This window comes from Ursus americanus, chromosome 33 (assembly GCF_024610735.1).
Source record: "Ursus americanus isolate L20-20 chromosome 33, mUrsAme1.1.p, whole genome shotgun sequence".
In the NCBI taxonomy this organism is placed as follows: domain Eukaryota; kingdom Metazoa; phylum Chordata; class Mammalia; order Carnivora; family Ursidae; genus Ursus; species Ursus americanus.
The window spans coordinates 21,700,231-21,720,756 of NC_142159.1; the positions used below are offsets into that span (position 1 = coordinate 21,700,231).

The window sequence follows — 20,526 nt, forward strand, 5'->3', positions numbered from 1 at the left end:
ACACGCTTCCTATTGGGCACGGCCCCTTCACCTTCCCTTTCGATTTGGCTAACTCCTCTCAGTCAACCTCTAGATCTCAGCTTAAATATTACTCCTCTCAGGAGGCCTCCAAGTCCGGGAATACGAATCCTTCCTGTATACTCTGTCCAACACCCTCCACTCCTGCTTTCAAAACACAATACTATCATTGTCTGACCAGGGACCCCATGTTTCTTGTTGTTAACATATCAATTAAACATTTCTAATACTTATTTCAATTAAACATTTCTAATACTTAATGACTGATAATAACAATATTTACCATTCTTGGCATTACCTTCTTTAAGTCTTACACCTTTTTTTTTATATCATCTTGTATTTTTATACTTCAATTCTTGTAACAACTTTGTGAAGTAGGTCTTACCCCTATTTTATAAACGAGGACATCATATCCTCATAGCCAGCATAAAAGTTTCAATAAATATTTGTGGAATGACTAACCAATGTGTGGGGGGAAAGTACAGTGAGATTCACGTCAGTTCTTATGATAAATCATCACCTGGAGCGCTCTAGTTGGTCCATCTGGGATGACTCTGACGGATAACATTCCAGAACCAGGCCTCATTTTTTGGTTGATAAATTGTTGTTCAGGTGGGACTGGCCCCAGAAGCTCCATGGAAGTGTCAGGACCAAGAACAACTTCAGCTCCATCAAACAAACCAGAAAGCCCTCCTTTGGCCTAAAAGAATAAGGATGTGTAAGAAAAGGGAAAGGCACTGACTCTGACAATGTAACATGTCATTTGAAACAAGTTATCATATTTAAATTCTCTTTGGAAAGGTCATGATCAATTTTGAAGAAAGCATTTACTATTTCTTCAGCTTTACTGAAGATAAAAACCAGGAGGATTACCTGAGCAAGATGGAAAGTTATGCTGTATGAATTTAGGGAATTCTGAGTAAGAATAGAGTATATTGGTTTAGTAATAACTTCCAGTCATTAACATAAGCTTTTTTAAAAAGTACCAAAGTCCTGTTTCTCATGAGTATTCTCATTCGGATTTGCTTAAAAATCTAAAACATTCTGAAAATAAAGTAATTATAACTATCACTCAGCCTTCCAATAAGAAGCTCCACAAACAGGCCTATGGTTGGACAGTCAGCTCAACTATTCAAAAGATGGTGCTTCTTCTAAAATGAAACAGGGAACGGTGAATGTCATCTGAGAGCCAGCTATTCAGACCTTTAGAGGAAAGTACCTTCTTGCTATCTGTCCCAAACAGAAGGCTATGGGACCATGCCTATGGGACAGCCGATACAGGGCTAGAGACGATAATGGCTAGAGTGTCATGATCCCTTTTGTTAATTTTTAAATACTGAGTAATGAAAAGGAAACTCTGACCTGGGTTTACAGGACAGAGTTCAACACGGAGAAAGCTTTTTATGATTGTTGTAAGTTCGGAAAGAAAGTGTGTACACAACCTTATCAGGGCAGTATCAGATGCTAAATGCCTTCAATTACTTTATTTAGAATAATAAGACTGAAACAAGCTTATTTCCCTAACCAGAGCACACCCTGCTCAGCTGAATACTGTTGTTATGGGGTCATTCACAACCACAGAAATGATGAAAGAGATTCAAGAAACAACAAACACCAGCAAAGGATGGGGGCGGGGCGCTGCTCTAAGGGAATCTGAATTACATGGGCTTAGGAACAAACCGGAAGGAAAGTCCAGGTCAGACTCGGGGCCCAACAATTACAACGCGCCCTCTCTTGCCTCCAGAAGCCTGAATTGTATTGCTAATTGAAAATCACAAATCCATTCCAGATGTGTGCTTCATAGAAGTGAGCAGTTTGTGTTTGACAGAAAATCTCAGGGCAAGAAAGATAAAGAAAATAAATCTCACCAAACAGCAGGCAGAGGCTCCTTCCAATTTTGTTCATTGACCTGGTGAACAACCTCCCACTGTGAAGGGACAGCCTGGTGTCCACCAGGGACAAACACACTAAGGGTCCTCTAGCCGGGGCCTGATGCTCTCGTGTTTACCTTCTGGGTAAAGCCCTGGGCTGAGGCAGAAACTGCACCATGTCACACATATTGTTCAGCTATATGCCCAAACCTCTGCAACAACTTCCTACCTGCTCATCCCAGATCCGTGGTCTCATTTCCGGCTTGAAGCCAGAAGGGCAGAAAATCCAAACTCCTGGTCATTTTCTTTTTTTCTTTTTTTTTTTTTTTTTTAGAAGATTTTATTCATTCATTCGACAGAGAGAGAGACAGCCAGCGAGAGAGGGAACACAAGCAGCGGGAGTGGGAGAGGAAGAAGCAGGCTTCCAGCGGAGAAGCCTGACGTGGGGCTCGATCCCAGAACTCCAGGATCACGCCTTGAGCTGAAGGCAGATGCTTAACGACTGAGCCACCCAGGTGCCCCTCCTGGTCATTTTTTTTTTTTTTTTAAAGATTTATTTATTTATTTATTTGACAGAGATAGAGACAGCCAGTGAGAGAGGGAACACAAGCAGGGGGAGTGGGAGAGGAAGAAGCAGGCTCATAGAGGAGGAGCCTGACGTGGGGCTCGAACCCGGAACGCCGGGATCACGCCCTGAGCCGAAGGCAGACGCTTTAACCGCTGTGCCACCCAGGCGCCCCATCTCCTGGTCATTTTCTAAGCATGTATTTGCTTATGAAGTCCCTGGCAATTTATCATGGGATAGACTGGTTGAGGACAGAGGACACTGACCAGCAATCTTCATTCTTACATTTGCTACAATAATTAAATGCTTACTTGGGCACCGCTAAGAATGCAGAAATAAACAGAATGTAGAGCCTATGATGATTTCTCACCATCTCCTAGAACACTTCACAGAAGACTGCTGTAGATATTAGATTAACTCCACAGGCCTAAAATTAATCCACTTAACTTAGTGGTGGGCTTTTAGTTGGCATTTTTCTTTCTTTCTTTTAAAAATTACATAGGTAATTTTTTTAAAAGATTTTTTTCAAAGGTTTTATTTATTTCTTTGAGAGCGAGCACGAGTTGGGGAGGGAGAGAGGGAGAAGGAGAAGCAGACTCCCCGCTGAGCAGGGAGGCCGATGTGGGACTTGATCCCAGGACTCTGGGATCATGATCGAGCTGAAGGCAGACACTTATCCGACTGAGCCACCCAGGGACCCCACATGGGTAATTTATATCCTCAAAGAAAAACAATCCAGATAAGCCAAGAAAAAATATCCCATTACTTATTGGCAACCATTCCCAATACATTTCTTATATATCACTTTCAAGAATACTTTCCCTGTAAATACCCACAGATGCACAACAAAAGCTCCTTGATTCTCTGACTATAATGAAATAATGCATATTTGCTCTGTAATGATTTTTCCCTTTCATTGTATTTATCTTAATTGAGACTTTGCTTCAGAGAAGGCTCAACCATTGCTTGCTGCAGCTGAGGGTGTCAGACACTACTGACCTGGACAACCAATCCGTGCAACCCACAGGTCAGCTTTCCTTCCCGGAAACTCCACGTCTGAGTTGTGCTTCGCCTGCGATCCGGCTTCCTGAGCATCAGTGGCTCATACCTGGAATACAGGAAAATGCAGCGAGTCCTAGAAGCCAAATATGTTAGGCCAAGAGAGTATCAGGATCATGGTTTTGTTCTTCTTTCTTCCAATATCCTCCACCCTTAAAACCTAATGGGCAGGTAGCCTGAATCCCACGGCAGCTCTTAATGAGGAAAGAGGAAGGAGACAAATGGAAAGCAACGAACAGGGGTACACAAAGGAGTACCAGTCTTCCCTGCATTCCCACAGTGACGGGCTGTCATGCAGTTTGAGAAGGGTTGTCTGCTAAATAGATCTGAAAGTATTTTCAAGAGGCTTTTTTTCTATTTAATTCCCAGTTACTTTTATTTTATATTAGGTTTTCACCTGTAAGTCATGTAAAGTACTTAAGGAAGTGAGTAAGGTATCAACTGGAAACAAATACACGGACTGCATAAAGAAACTAAGGCACAGGCAAATCAAATAACTTATTTGTCCCCAATAACTGATTCGAACCCAAGGAGTTGGTCATAAAAACACATTTGATTATTCTCTCAATAATTTATTTCTGCTTTTGAAATATTTAATAAGAATTCTTAAAAAGATTTTTAAAAACCTCCTCATTTCTAGGGAACCTTGGAGGGTAGAGGTTTGGTGGAAAGAGATAATTCACTTTTTCATAACATATCCTTCTTACTGTTTGACATTTTTTCTACACCTGCATGGGCATTTCAATAATAGCTTAACAAAAATAAAATAAAGGCCCCAAACTAGTATTTGGGAATGTGATGGGTCTCTCACTGAAGAAAAATACAAATATAAAAGTACAAATTCTTACTTCATTTACAGACTCACTTTTTGGTGTGTATCTCCACTGAGACGGAGTTTGGAAGCAATGAGCTTGCATCAAAAGTTGCCTAGAAAAGTACCTGTTGTCAGTTACTGCAGCCAAACCAGCAATATCCAAGATGGCGGAGCCCTCTGGGGAGCGGGCCGCAGAGGGCTTACTGGGATTGTGAGGCACTGAAGATCCCTCGTGGGCCAGCATGCCCGTGCCAGTCATCCTCCACAGTTGGGAGCGCTTCCCGGGTTCCTGGGGGCAGAGACACACGGACACAGAAAGGCGTCACAGGCAGAGACAAGCTTCAGGTAAGGATGTCAAGAGCTTCCCAGGAGGGCTCAGTTCTGAAGTGGAAACTACCCTCAAAGACATTTTCCACATTATATACATGCTTAATTCTAACTTCCACTGTTGTCAATCCTGAGCTGCACTTAGGATGAAATATGCTGAACTCCTGAACCAAACATTACAAATAATATATATTTTAAGAATGTATTTTTTTTCATATACTTAGTATTTTCTGAGCAAACTAGTGAGTCGAGGTTCAGTCCAATCTCCATTAGCTGCACTGCTAGGATAACTGCTGTCCCAGATGGTGACCCTCGGGTGCCCTTACCTTCGAGAGGGATCCAATTATATAAAGTATATATGATAGTCTTTATATTTGATCACTGATAATCCTCATAACTGGCACACAACCAGAATTTACCAGATGTCTTCTCCCTTCCCGTATTTATAATGGAAGTACACTATATTGATGGTTTCTAATTTATAAACTGATTATATTCAAACATAAAGTTGACTGAATTCAAAGGTTATACTAAGTTGACTGCTGTTAATTCTAAATATAGTTTCTTCTTCAGAATATTTTATGAACGGCACTTGGACTTCCAAGTCAATCCATGGAAATCTATAAAATCCATTATATTCAAGAAGTAATAATAATAATAATAATAATAATAATAATAATAATAATAATTGAGAATGTACCATGTGCCAGTCCTTGATCCATGGGATTTACAGGTAGTAATTCATTTAATCCTTAAAACAATCCGATGACCTATATCCTATTACTATCTTTACTTGCAGGTGAGGAAGTTACGACTCAATGAGATGAGGAAACTTTCCCATGGTGGAGGAGTGAAGATTTCATCTCCACAGCCTGATTTCAAAGCCAACATGCTTAATCATTTTGCTCACGTGGCCTAACACAATCCAGATATTCTAGTGCAGTAACCCCTAACCATCTAGAATGCTTTCTGTGTGAACGTACACTCCAGCTAGCCCAGTCAGGATCACCATCCACTCTCACCAGCCGGGAGCTCCTCCAGAGCATCAAACACTTGTGGGTACCACACACGGGGTACCGGGGACCATGCTGCCCCCGTCTAGAGAGACAGCTTCTACGTTGCATTCTGCAGAGTCAAAGCTAACGAAGTCGTATGAACGCCGGATCAAATGCCAAGATTTGAAACCCAGCTGCACCAATTCATAGCTAAATGACCTCGGACAGGTTCCTTACTAAATCTCTCAGAGCCTTGTTTCCTGATCTGTCAAAGGGGGAAATGAAGCCACTTCTTAGGGTTTTTGTGATAAGTGTAACAAATAGAAGGCACTCAGCACAGGGTGTGGCCTCCCGAATTGTTTACTGTGTTATGTACAGCTCTTCACCCGGCACTTTGGGTACCTCATCTCAGTTGATCCTTCTCACAGACTTGTTAGATCAGTAAGAAAATGAGGCTCAAAGAGGAATGTGAAAATACCAGATATCATATATCTTTAAGTGGCAAAACCAAAATGCAAAGCCAGAAAGACACGATGCTCTTTCTCCTCTGTGCTCCTGCCTCCTGTGTCTGTAAAGAGAGAGGAAACTGAGCGCATACCTGCGGCCCCCACATGCTCACATCTCTGTTTGCAGTAAGACAGCACCTCTAGCCACGGTGCCAAAATCACATGGAAAAGCAGCTCAATTATCCTGCAGGTGTTCCAGATTGGGAATCAAAGCACAGATGCTGGATGAAATCAAGTTTTCATACACGGATTCCTCTACTGTCTGCCCTTACGTGTAGACTCATCAAAGTTGAGAACTACCGATATTTCCATTTAAAAATCTGAGATGTACCATTCTCCTTCCAGTTCCTTTCCCCCCTTCCTTCCCAATTTAGTCCGAAAACCTTGAGATGACACTGAGGAAGACAGAAGTCCACGAGGACTGTGAGTGTTGGTAGTGGGGAGGGGGGTGGACAGCCCAGAGTGTGGTGTTGAAGCCCAAGGTAGGTGATGATCCGTACCAAGGGACCGGAGGCTGGAAGCTTAGTGTGGGTTGTCAGAGACAGAGAGAGCTGAGAAGAGCATTCCTGTGAGGGGTGGAGGTCGAAAGGGGTGCTTGCTGTCTAGGACATGGAGATCGGAGCCCAAGTCAGGTCCCAGGCTGTGTTTACACGGGGGATGGGGCGCAACTCTGGTGACAGAAGATGGGTTACATTCAGAGGAAGTGATCAAATTAGTAAATATGTTCTTAGTGCTGGATAAGGGACTTACAAATATGGAAAGGGAGAAAATTAGGATGAATTTGTGATGTTGGACTGGAATTGGAAATATCAGTGTGAACTGCTGGTTCTTAAAATACAGAGATGTAGAAATATACAAAATATATAAATACTTATATAAAATATGCATATGTATATGCATGTACAGTCTGTATGTACACATACATATATTAGAGCGTGGGTGCGTACGTGTACAGACACACGCGTGCAGAAAACCCCTAGCTCTGTCCCCTGGGAGAGCCTGGAAATGACATTACAGTCATCACCCAAGTGCACCTAGGGTACACATCTTAGCTTCCTAACTTCCACTCTCTGCTAAGAGGGATCAGAGCTCCTTGAAGAAGGGGCAAACCCAGGAAAGCAGCAGGGAAAGTACAGATGAGCCCAGAATAACTTGCTGTTAGAAGGTAAGGACATGTTCAAGGAATGAGGGGCGTATGTCAAAAGGATACCGCAGATGAAAGAGCCCCCACTGGCCAGATATGGGAATTGAGCATTAAATATATCCTGACAGTAACAGGTAACCCACTGAAGAAAAGAAGAACCATCCTGACGACATACATGATGCTATGGACCATGCTGACACCCCTGCCCCAAATTCTTATGTTAGAGACCTAATCTGAAATTTTGGTGGTATTTGGAAATGGAACCTTTGGGTGATAATTAGGTTTAGATCAGGGCATATGGGTAGGACTCTCCTGATGGAATTAGTGATTGGTGCCTTTACAAGGACAGGCAACAATGAGCTTGCTTCCTGCACCCCCGCTGCCCCCACCCTCAGCCTCTCTGCCATTTGAGGACACAGTGAGAAGGCAGAAGTCTACAAGCCAGGAAGTGGGCCCTCAGCAGAGAACCAAATGGCCAGCACCCTGATCCTGGACCTCCCAGCCTCCAGAACTGTGAGAAATGAATTCCCATTAGTCCAGTCATCCAGTCTATAGTATTTCATTATGGAAGTCCAAGCCGATACGTGTTCATAATACAGAGAAAATCTGATAAGGATCAGGATATCTACATGGTCTCAAAGTACCTGTCTACAAGCATTTACTAAACACTAAACACAAAGGAATGAGAGAAACTTTGCTTCACAGTGCAGAAGGCTGGCAACCAACACCTTCACCAATTGCTAAAATTAACATCAACAGGGGTGCCTGGGTGGCTCAGTCGTTAAGTGTCTGCCTTCGGCTCAGGTCATAATCCCAGGGTCCTGGGATCGAGCCCTGTATCAGGCTCCCTGCTCAGGCGGAAGCCTGCTTCTCCCTCTCCCACTACCCCTGCTGGTGTTCCCTCTCTCACTGTGTCTCTCTCTGTCCAATAAGTAAATAAAATCTTTAAAAAAAAAATTAACATCAATAGTTAACAGGACAAATAAAAATCACAGTATCCCTTGTATAGAATTTCTGTCAATTTTTCTCTGAGTTTGAGATTCTTTCAAAGTAAAAAGTAAAAGGACAAAAACCAACCAACCAACCAAAAACCCAAGATGTCAGACTTTCTACTCTTGGTTTCCAGTTGAAGGGCAGGAACACAGCCTAGTTTGGGATGTCAACGTAGCCCATTTATATCTACCCTCCAGTGTACCAGTTTTCACCCCCATCAGGGGAAATTAACAGCAGTAAAAATGTTGTGTAAATTATAACATCTTTTTCAAAATGTTTTTCCTACTTCATAAAAAAAAAAAATCTGTTTTCGTCTGCTTCACCATCACCTAGCCCTTGGAAATTAGTTATTTATCATTCCTGTTTTGCTGATCACACCTGGTGCTTGAATTGCAGCTGGCAAATCACCTTCCTCTTGAGTTTGTCTCCATTCATGCTAACACCCTCATCAGCTTGAACACTCTTGGAAAGCCATCTGACAACACTGTTTCCAAGGGCTCTGCCTTTTTTTTTTTTTCAATTCACTTGACTTCTGTCGGACTTGCTGCTTTTCATTTTTAGATTATTGCTTTTCGAAGTTTCTCTCCTTCAGAATAACCAATAAAAGCCTCCAGAACTGTTTACTTTGAATTACTATGCCTTGTAGACTCTTTAGTCATCACCATTCCCAAATCTTATTTCCAAAATGCATCTCACACATAGGCACAGACTTCCACAAAAAGAGTGTGGTAACACTGTAAGTAAATCTGAATTATAGGACTGAACTGGTGTAAGAATACATGAGGAAGTACTGATAGGGTGACAGAGGGGTGAACCTTGGACACATTAGGCTCAGTGTAAGAGGCCACTCAGAAAACACCATTCTTATGGAAGTCCAGAACAAGGAAGTATATGGCAACAGAAAGTAGATGAGGGATTGCTTAGGGCTGGGGAGTAACAGCTCCAGGACACAGGGTTTCTTCTAGAGGTGATGAAATGTTCTGAAATCGAGTGTGATGATGCTTGCACATATCTGTGGATATACTATAAACCACCGAATCGTACACTGTAAGTGGGGGGCCTGTATGCTATATGAATTATATCTCAATGAAGCTGTTAAAAATACAAAAAGTGAATTAAAAACACATGTACTAAGGTTTCATTTGATGTACAAAATTCGAAATGATTTGAATCTACCCCTGTCCCCAATTAAAAATCTGAGAGGAGTTGTATAAACTCAAATCCACATGAAGCTACAGCACTGACACATGTGACACCACTTTTGGTTATAAAAGGTGACCTTCGTCAGAGACGTTCACTCATCAGGGTTATTTTTGGATTGTGTGATTTACATTATGGAAAACCTTCAGGAACACAGCCTTCAAGTAAATGTGTTTTAAAAAATCACAGTTGGTCATCTCCCTCCTCTTAAAGTCATTTCTGCACCTCGGTGTTCCCACCCTGAGCAACCGTCCTGCCTCCACTCCCCACCCCATGCACGAGGAGGGGCTGGACTGGATGACCGGAGTCCCCTCCAGGGCTAAGAACCTCCTCTTCTAAATTCTAAGTGCTCGGTTCTCTTACCTTCTTCTTTAAAATGACTCTTTGTGTCTTTGGGGAGACATCCAAGACAAGCTCTGCACAGGCAGTGGTCTTGCTGGAGGCCACAGGCCTTCCCGTCCCCTCCTGTAGACTAGAATTGGAACAGTAATGCATACATACATACGTATACCTACACAGGCTCACACACGCATTCAAGTACTCGGATTCAAATGCTTAAAACCTCACCTATAAAGAGGAAACTTTCTTTTTTTTTTTTAATCCTAGAAGAAAAAGTCTAACTTGATCAAGTTGTGGAAAGATCCAGGTTATGTTGTTCTCTTGTATAGTTCAAAGATTCATTTGTCAGAAGACATACTGATATTTCCCCTCTCCTGATGATTTTAGTGCCTTAAAATTCAGACATAAAAGAATGACTATAGATCTTTAGCGCTTCCCCCGCCCCCCAAAAATTAAGCCAGACGTTCCAAGGGTCCAAGAATTAGCTCTACTCTTTGCCAGACAGAAGATCAGCATCACAGCATCCCCAAGGCTTGGCAAGAAATCACAAGCCCCTTTAGGATGAAAAGAAAACAAAGCGTTTTTAATCACCTGCTTCCAACTCGATCGTGTTGTGTTTCTCCATGGCTTAAGAATCCTAAGCTTTATGGAATGTTGCAGCCTAGCTACACTTTGGGGCATTTCGATAAGATTTTATTTAGATTATTCTCCTGTTTCCACTAATCCCTATCATTAAAAAGAGACTGATAAATTCGGAGTGAAAAACTAGTTTTCATGACCAAAAAATACAAGTGACAAAAATAAACACATAAATTAGATTTCAACAAAATTAAAACCTTCTGCCCTTCAAAGGACACCAATAAGAAAGTAAAAAAGACAATTCAGAATGGGAAAAAAGATATTTGTAAATCATTATAGCTCATACAGAATTTGTATCCATATTACACAAGGAACTCTTCAAATTCAACAAGATGCATAAAAACAAATCTAAAAATGAGGAAAGGATTTGGACAGACATTTCTCCAAAGATACACAAATGGCCCATAAGCACATGAAAAGCTCAACTTCGGGAGGTATTAAGGAAATGCAAACCAAAACCACAAGCAGAAATCACTATGCACCCAGCAGGAAGGCTACACATCAAAAAAATGTAAAACAGCAAGTGCTGGGGGCTGTGGAGAAATCAGAACGCTTGTACACTGAGAACATGGGAACTCACAGTGATTCAGCGGCCGTGGAGAACAAAATAGCAGTGCCTCAGAAAGTTAAACACAGAAATACCACAGAACCCAGCACTGTTGCTCCTAGGCGTATACACAACGGAACTGGACATGAGTATTAAACACGTGCAGAGGCACGCTGACAGCAGCACCCTGCACAGTGGACGAAAGGTGGAGACCACATCGATGTCCATCAGCAGAGGAATGGACAGCAGAGTGTGGTACGTCCATACAACGGAACATTACTCGGCCGTAACAGGAAGGGAATTCTGACACATGCTACAGCGTGGACGGACCCTGAAAACAGTATGTTAAGCGAAAGAAGCCAGATACAAAGGGTCACATATTTGTGATTCAAGTTATGTGAAATATCTGGAATAGGTAAATCCGTAGGGACAGAAAGCAGAATGGTGGTTGCCAGGGGCTGGGGGGGAAGAGGGTGATGGGGAGTAACTGCTTAATGGGTTGGGCATTTCTTCTCGGACTGATGAAAATGTTCTGGAACTAGATGGGGCGTGGCTGCACATCATCGCCAATGCACTAAACGTCACTGCACTGTTCATCTTTAAACGGTTAATTTTATGTTGTGTGCCTTTCACCTCAACTGAAACTAAAAGCCAACAAAAACAAAACTAGTCTCTTCCTCAGCATTTGTTCTCTGCAAAAATGCAAAGATATAGTGTCTAAAATATGCCAACACATGGTGCAATCTCTCTGCACACCAAGATTCCCAGGAACCTCTCGTTTTATCTGCTCCCTATCTGCCCAACCCATTAAACTCATAATCACCCATCAGGATTCTTCAGTTAAAGAGCATAATAACTACTGGAATTTAACATGAGAACATAAAGAGAAAAACATGATTAGCAACAGATTAAGAACTGGTTTTTCAGGCGCTAAAACCTTAAGCATGTCACGCTGGCAAGTACCATAATCTTTAAAAAGAAATAAGCAGACCGACTTAATTACAACAAGATAAACAACCTGGCACCATTACCTCCAAAGAGATCTGTAACACACAAGCAAAGAACGCCATTCTAAGCCAAGATGCCCGTTCCATTCATTCCTAGTGAACTCTGGGCTCTAGGTAGGTGAGAGGTACCACCAGACCCAGAGGTGATTTTGTGAGCCTCAGGCACATACAAAAATATCATTCATAAGCAAAATTATTCAGAACATTTTGGAAAGGAATCAGACTTTAAATGTCCTGTTCCACAGGTGAGTTATGTTTGTCATGCTAAAGATTTAGCTATTTTCCCTGTTTTTCCCACAGGTAAACTTTAAAACTGGCCCTGTAACCAGAACAGAAACAATCATTTTAACATGTTGGTAGAATGACTAGTTTTTGAAAGCCCGATGTTTTGAATCTCTACGTACCAATCTCACAACAGAATTGGAATAAACTCGCTATTCCTCACCTGAGTTTCCTAAATACAACTAGTCAGAGGACAGGGAAGGTTATAATTCTCAGGCGGCTGGGATTACTATCAAATTGAGCTGCTCTGGTTGGCTCTAGGTGATGACCAGTGTTCTCAACAGGAGAGGGGAGTCAGAATGCCGATTTGAATAATTATGATAAAGATTAGTCAGTTTCAAATGAGAAAAGAGATAAAAATAGCAAGAAATTTAAAAAAATTCATTAAAAATACCACCTTAAACAAGAAGAACTGAGGATACGAGAATAATACCTTATGGGAGGAATGTTAAATACTAGAATGGATTATTGGGGAGATCTTTGAAAAAAGAACAGTCGTGCCTCTTCGGATAAATTTAATCTAGCCAGAAGACGAGGGTTTAGCCTAAGACCTCTCAAGATAGACACTGAGCCTAGGATTTGGTAAAGAATGGAAGGAATCTTCCTTCATCCTTTGTACCCCTTGAGAACTGCTTAAAATTTAAAACCAGTTAATAATCAGAGCCTCCTGCTTTAAGAGAACAGCAGTTTAACCCAGAATTACCCCGAGAATGTATATGTAGCAGCAATGTAAATGAAGTTTTCATAATACAGCCGTCGGTTATCCTGGAAGTCATTCATGTTGCAGCTGAGCTCCGAGGAGCCCGCCCCCTTCACAGTCAACGTGATGAAAGGAGGCAGGGTGGGTTCGTCCCAGGCATAATCCAATGAAGTCATGGGCTTCACTTCAGTTCGGAGTCTGGGTTCTGCTACGCCGTGCTGAGTAAAGACCACCGGAACCTGCAGTAACGGCAGAGAGGATAAAGAGGACTTTCGTTCAGGGCGGTGTTACGGGAAAGTGAGTCAGTGCTCCCTAGGCTCAAGTTCCAGATCCTGCCCAAGCAAAGCCTACACAGGGCAAAACCACAATCATAAGCACAATCCTCTAGCCTCTTCAAATGCCTTTCTAATCATCTTCCCAACTGCACCAAGCCCAACAGCTAAAGGACACAGGCCATCTCCTCTGCTTTCACCCCCACCCCACCCCACCCGCGTGATACACTCTGAACACAGAAAGGAATACAAATTCTGGAAATCAGCTATGGGAAGTCACATATTACAAGACGTTGTTACTCAGAGGCATAATTTTAAAAGAGCCTCTTCTGATTCCCATTTTGGCTTTCCTTGGAAGATTTGTAAAAAATGTTCACCGTAATGAAGCAACAGTGGAAGTGCCCCTTCCCGTTGTCACTGGGCAATCTGATTCTGATTCCAAACAATCCAGCCAGGATGCTTGTGGGGGGTGCTGAGAAGTCACTTCTGGACAAGGCTGCCCAGCAATCAAAGTAACCAGCAGACACCACCTCCGGAGGGTAAGGACGTCCAGGGTTGTCCGGCTGCGGAGATCCCCATGTGGTCTGTTTCCAACCCAAGTTTAAGATGTATTTCGTCCTTATCTTAAAGGCAGTACACACTCCACCTTCCCGCATGTGAAACAGCCAAACTGGCTCACGACCCCACTCGATACCTTAGAAAAGTTGTCAATTCGGAAAGGAGGGGGTAACTGGTCCGTGTCACTGAACGAGATCCTGTAGGTAGCTCCTCGGAGAGTAATTTCCACGCGCAGGAAGAAGCACTTTCCCAGGGTGTCTCTGCACATAAAGGAAACCAAGAGGTTGCACACCACGGAGGAAACAAGCTACCATTCAACTCAGACTTCTCGCCATCGTGAGATGGTCTGGACCTCAACTGACCCCACTGTCTGCTCTTTGATCACATTTGAAAAGTAGAAACTGACCATGTAATCACACTGAAATAAGGATTCATCCAAGCTCTTTCTTTCTTTTTCTTTCTTTCTTTCTTTCTCTCTTTCTTTCTTTCTTTCTTTCTTTCCTTTTCTTTTCTCTTCTCTTTCTCTCTTTCTTTATTTTTAATATTTTTTAAATTATGTTATGTACTCACCATACGGTACATCCCTGGTTTTTGATGTAAAGTTCGATGATTCATTAGTTGCATCCAAGCAACTTCTGAACGGCACATTTCACTATACAGTAAGACCAATACAGTTTACATAGTGGGTTTGTTTTGGGTAATAGTGCCAGTGTAGTAAATGAGTAAATAGTGTTAATATGAGATTGCTTTGACATTAAAAAAGGGCAATTTCACATGGTTCAAATTAATATATGGATGTTACTAATAACCAGGGATTTCACTGTAGGATGACGGAAGGTGAGGAAGAATCCACCAGTAGTCACCAGTATGTAAATCATGATTTTTCTTATATATGTGTGTGTTTATGTATACGTGTATGTGTATTTAAATATAGATAGGCCACTGGAGAGAATGAGGGAGCCCTTCCTTACAAAAGAATATTGGTTAATAAATGTAAAAATATGAAAAAATTAGAAAATCACCACTTTGCAACTACCAAGGCAATCACTGATTCAGGCAAGAACCATCAAACCACTGGGTGAAAGGTTTTTGGGGAGCAGAATATACACACAGTCTCAAATTATCCCCCCAGCGGTCCACTACTGTTCACAAAGAATCAAAGGTAACTTTACAATAGAAAGATTTGGTGGACACCACCCTAATCAAGTGACGACTGGATTTAGCAACATCAGTAACGGGACCAACAGACGTCACAGGCTTCCTGTGTGACCCACTGAGAAACACATACCACCACACAGGTAGTATTCCTACCAAAAATGTTTGACCTAAATCTACGTGTAGGAAACTCTCAGAAAAATCCAGAAAATAGAACATTCCAGAAGAAACTGGCTTGGGATCTTTAAAAATTTCAATGTCAAAAAAGGCAAAAAAGGAAAAAAAAAAAAAAAGGCAAAAAAGGAAAAGTAGGACTACTCTAAAGTGGAGGAGACGTATCCACCGAATAAAATGCATGATCCGCGACCAGATCCTCGACAGGGGGAGGGGAGCTGCTGGGAAGGATTCTTTTCTTTTCTTTTCTTTTCTTTCTTTTTCCCTTTCTTTCTTTCTTTCTTTGTTTCTCTCTCTCTCTCTCTCTTTCTTTTTCCCCAGATTTATTTATTTATTTCAGAGAGAGAGAGAGGAAGAGCACGAGCAGGAGGGGCAGAGGCAGAGGGAGAGGGAGAGAGAATTCCAAGCAGATTTCATCCTGTGCTCCGGAGCCTGACGCAGGACTCGATCTTATGACCCTGAGATCACAACCCGAGCCAAAACCAAAAGTCATATGCCCAACTGATTGTGCAACCCGGCGTCCCTATGAAGGACGTTTCAAAAGACTTTATCAGGGGGCGCTGGGTGGCCAGTCGGTAGAGCGTGCAATTCTCGATCTCTGTGTCATGAATCGGAGCCCTACGTTGGGTGTAGAGATTACTTAAAAAAAAAAAAAATCAGAAAAGAAACCAATATTAAATTTCTTCAGTGTGTAATGATCACATACTCAGAAAAATGTCCTTGTCTTTAGGTAGATAAACGAAGTTTTTATGGCTGAACTAAACAGGATGACTTCAATTTACTTTCAAATGGCTCGAAAAAAAAGTCTGCACGCGTGCATGTGTGGGGACACAGCAAAATGCTGACAGGTAGTTAATCCAGGTGAAAGATAAAGGGGTGTTCTTTATACCACTCGTGAGTTTTCTGTAGGCTTAAACAGTTGCAAAAGGAGAACAAGGAGAAAGGCAAAGAAAGAGGCTGAGGGTCTGCGCTCAGTAGCTCTGTGCACTAAAACTGCCCCAAAGGGTCCACAGAGGTATACAAACCATCTCCTTCCCCCACCTCCAAATATTTTCTTTCCTTCCTCCCTCCCTTCCTTGAAGCAGTCATGAGCAACTTTTGCTTAATTCTGAATTGGCTTCCTCTTCTCACACAACATTTCCAGGCGCTCTCCACCCAAGCAGTACATAAACCACTGGTGGTTTTAGCTACAGGAGTAACTTCTCACCTCCCCACCCCATTAAGTCTGGTGAGGACACAGGATACTAGCAGACAAGAGTTCTGGTTGAAGCAGGGAAAAGCACACTGGAGCCCCGCCCACTTGGCTCCCTCAGCCCCTGAAGTCACCTCCTTAAACTCCCTGATGATTCCTAGGAACACAGCTTGAAAACCCCTTTGCAATGGACTCTAATCAGGGCCAGGGCAAAAGGAAATTATGAAGGGTACACCACTGACCACAAAGAAAAAAAAAACAAAACCAACCCTCAGATAATGCATGTTTTAAAAGTCAAATATAGATACTATTTTGCATCATCTACTCTTAAATCAGCCAATTTTCTGTTCCTCTACAAGAGTGTTCTCAATGGAGAACTAACCATAAAGTATAAAAGCTTAAATTTTGCTTCTAAATGCATCGAAATAGCAATGATTTCAGTGTCCTTAGCTGCCAAAGCATTTGATGAAAGAAACTAAACAGGACACAAATAAATGGAATGGTGTCCCATGTGCACAGATCCAAAGACTTAAGTTCAGATGGCAATGCTGCCCAATGTGGATTTACAGATTTAATACAGTCCCTATCCAACTTCCAGGTAGTTTTTTTCCCAGAATTAGAAAAATTTACCCTGAATTTACCTCATGTTGATATGGAAGGAATTATTCTTGTTGACTTCAAAGCCTCCGGACCAAATACAATTGGGAACATCCATCAATCTGACACATAAAAGCTGATCATAGTCATTCCGAGGCCAATGGAACACCACACTGGAACCAGGAAGGGTGGAAATATAACCTTCAGGATTGGCTGTTCCCTGAAATACACAGGATCACTGGCTTTAGTCAACAAGTCAAGACAGCAAATGTTTCCTGAGTAACCACCTACTCTACCACGAGCTAGTTAGGGTTCCCAAGGCACAAAACGGTCATTCACATCACAAAACTCACAGTGCTGATGGAGAGATAAGCCATGGCACTACAACTCTCCATGCTACTGACAAACACTAGTCATTCTTTGAAAGTAAACTACTTACCTGTCCCCGGGCAAATTCCCTCTGTGCAAATGCAAGCTTGTGAGATGATTTATTATCTAACAGGTAACGAGGGGCAAAGATGACCATACAGGTGTCAATATATCGACCTCGGCCTTTCTTGACGTCAATACCTGCAAATAATAAGAACCACTTCCGTGAGTTAGTCAGAGGAAAGAAAACTCGTGGTCTGACAGAAACCAGTAGGCTTCACAAGGACACAGTGTCCCTGAGAAAGCAATATCACCCAGAGATGCTGTCAAGCCTTCCAAGAATGGAAGGAAAACAACTGCACTCCAAGTCTTATTCTTTATGCCCACTTCGGCCTTAACAAGTTTCGGTGGCGATACCAATATCCATGTAATTCCTAGCTTCTCCATAAAGGATGTCCCATCGCAGCAGCAGTTAAGACACACAGGGTTCCGACACAGCTACTGGTTTCCGTTTATGAAGCGGACCGCTAAAATAGTTCATATAAAACATTTCTGTTTGCACCTGGGACACAAAATGTCCTCCTTGTGAACTTGTCCCATTCACAGGATATGGCAGAAATTTCAGATTACTTAACTGGATCCTGCACAGCCCTGAATGCAGCAGACTCTCCTCTAGGACTTTCTTTTAGCCCACTGCCCAAGAACCCAGCTGAAACATAAAGCTAAATATCATAGGATGTATTCATTCACAAGATAAATGTTTCCAGCACCTACCACGTCCTGAAAAAACAGACTAGCAAACGAAACACATACCAAGGAAACAAAGTCATAATCGATCAGATGGAAATCTCCCAACACTGGATCCCAAAGAAAGAAAGAAGGGAAACGACACTGAATTATCTTAAAAACTCTGATGACAATTTTAAAAACTACAAAAGTCAGTGGGATAAATTATTCCTTGATTCAGATAATAAATACAGCAACTGTATTCAAGGCACTAGGCTGAGCTCTGGTTATACAGGGATAAAAATATTTATAGTTAGAAATAAGAAAAATATTATTTATTGAATTCTTAATGCAGGCTGCACCTCTCCCAAAGGCTCTACATTTAATTCTCCTAACAACCTTAAGAGATAGTATTTTCAGTCTGTGCTCTTCATACAAGAGGACACCCGGGCACTAGGTCACAGAGCCAGGAAGTGGCACAGCTGGGGTTCAACCCCAAGCACGCTGCCTCAGGGGCCCATGCTGTATCGTGATGGGACATTTACAAGGACCCAGTCAGCAGTCAACAAGTGACAAGAGAACCATAAAAAAAAGAAGAGATCTGAGGACATGATAACTAGGTGTCCTGGGTGTCCCAACATAACCCCAATTATAAATATTCCAGTCCATTAACTCCATAATTCACCCATACTGGCTTGAAAAAGCTGGTGTTTATTTAATCTAAGTCTTCAAAATACCTAAAAGACTGAGCAAATCACAAAAACAGAAAAAGTCTGAACTTCTGTACCTAAGAAACGCTAAGTAATACTTGAATAGGGAGATGCGCTCTATCATCTTTTTCTGCGACATACAGGAAAGCATTGTTAGGGGTCGGTATTTGCAGCTAGTCGCTCTCAGCCAGTACAAAATATGCCTATGAAAGATATATTTAATTTGATATTACGAAAAGAGTCTACAGTATAAAGAAACAATTTTTTTTAAAAAAAGTAGGCTTTTTGTGTCCTTTTCTGTCTTGGATTGTCTTGGCAAACTCCCAACAAACGAATACCTGATAAGATAAAAATGTACAAAAATCCTCTTTTTGGAGGTACACGTAGGGCTAACTGGCAAGGTCCTCCCTGACTTTTCATCTTGGGACTTCACTTTTAAACTCTCCTGATTGGGAGCTAGTCACCTATCTAATTCTTCAAAAATATTCAAGGGAGAGAGTCCACAAATTCCCTTGATAATATATGCCAAGATCTTATGATCCTTAGGGATGATAAAGTCCTATCTTAGCCTACCCCCTCTATCCCTTTCTTTGATGTAACAACAAAATCCCTATCACAGTGCTGTTCCTAAAAACACATGCAATGACGTTTAATGAATGTTCCTCGCACCAAAGTTTATACGTGTGCTCACAGCGTATGTCTGACTGGAAACCTGCTGGCCTCTCTGCGGGAACTCTGCTTCCGGAGTGCCAGCCGCTTCGGAAGGCACAAGCTCCACTTCTCCCCCAACTCGTCCCAACTGCAGCTTCTAGCCAACCTGTGGTATCTTTCTTTGGGAACTGTCTCAAGGACAAGAGACCCCAGCACATAGGCAAACACAACATGAAGCGGCCTCTGCCTCGTCAAGAGGTGGAGCAAGCAGAGGTAAAGACAAAGTACAGACAATGACCCCCGGCAAACAAACAAACAACAACAACAACAATAATAATAAGAGAAAAAAAGAAAATGATCCCCAGCGGGAGGATCGCAGGAAGTTTACTTCTTCTACTAAAAATCTTAACATCAACCTTAAAGAAGACTGCTCTCCTGTCCAGGGAGAATGCACACGAATTCATGTTCCAAAAACAGGCAAAGGAAGCTGGATCTGGAGGAGACTCTTGCACCTCTGACCCTCCACGGGACTCAGGGTAAACAGCTACATGATACCACCTCGGATTTTCCTTCTACAGCAGGACTCTTTGTGTCTGCCCTGTCCAATCCCAGTTGCCATTAACCCTGAATGGCTATTTAAATTCACTAAAATCAAGTACAACGAAAGATTCAATTCCTCGGTCACACCTGCCCCATTTCTTCGCGGGGTACTCCTGCGTGCTCGGCGGCCACGTGCGGCTCGTGCTGCTGTGCTGGACGCTGCCATCACCGTAGAGGGTTCAATGGACAGCACAGTTCTAGATGGTTTTCCAGCATTTGACACTCAACAGTGCTTTGAGATCTTTGGAAATTATGTAAAAGGAAGGGTGCACTGCTAACATTTTGAACCTGAGACATATTTAAACCAAACTTATCTTAACCCTTCAGAAAGTCTTCTGAGTGTTCCAGATGGCTATGAGGTATATAGGTACGGTATTCTCCCCTTCCCTCAACACCCTGCACCTCAAGAACTTAAGCTAGTTTAGGGGCTTCTAATTACTATAACTGCTAAGTACATTTTATTACATTTTCTGCTTCGAGTGTGTACGCCCCAATCATAATCCTACTTCTGACCCA

General features: G+C 42.2%; 1 protein-coding gene across 4 annotated transcripts in view; it reads right to left on the reverse strand.

The window, feature by feature from the left end:
- VPS13D (vacuolar protein sorting 13 homolog D) overlaps positions 1–20,526 on the reverse strand; it is a 240,245-nt gene that overhangs the window by 109,336 nt on the left and 110,383 nt on the right. For all 4 annotated transcript variants that reach the window (XM_045777921.2, XM_045777920.2, XM_045777919.2 and 1 more), the window contains 8 exons: positions 17,394–17,524; positions 16,999–17,174; positions 13,973–14,096; positions 13,010–13,245; positions 9,856–9,964; positions 4,453–4,616; positions 3,454–3,562; positions 539–718 (listed from right to left, as the gene is read on the reverse strand). In XM_045777921.2, coding sequence (XP_045633877.2) covers positions 539–718; positions 3,454–3,562; positions 4,453–4,616; positions 9,856–9,964; positions 13,010–13,245; positions 13,973–14,096; positions 16,999–17,174; positions 17,394–17,524 — 1,229 coding nt within the window. The remainder of the gene's footprint in view (positions 1–538; positions 719–3,453; positions 3,563–4,452; positions 4,617–9,855; positions 9,965–13,009; positions 13,246–13,972; positions 14,097–16,998; positions 17,175–17,393; positions 17,525–20,526) is intronic.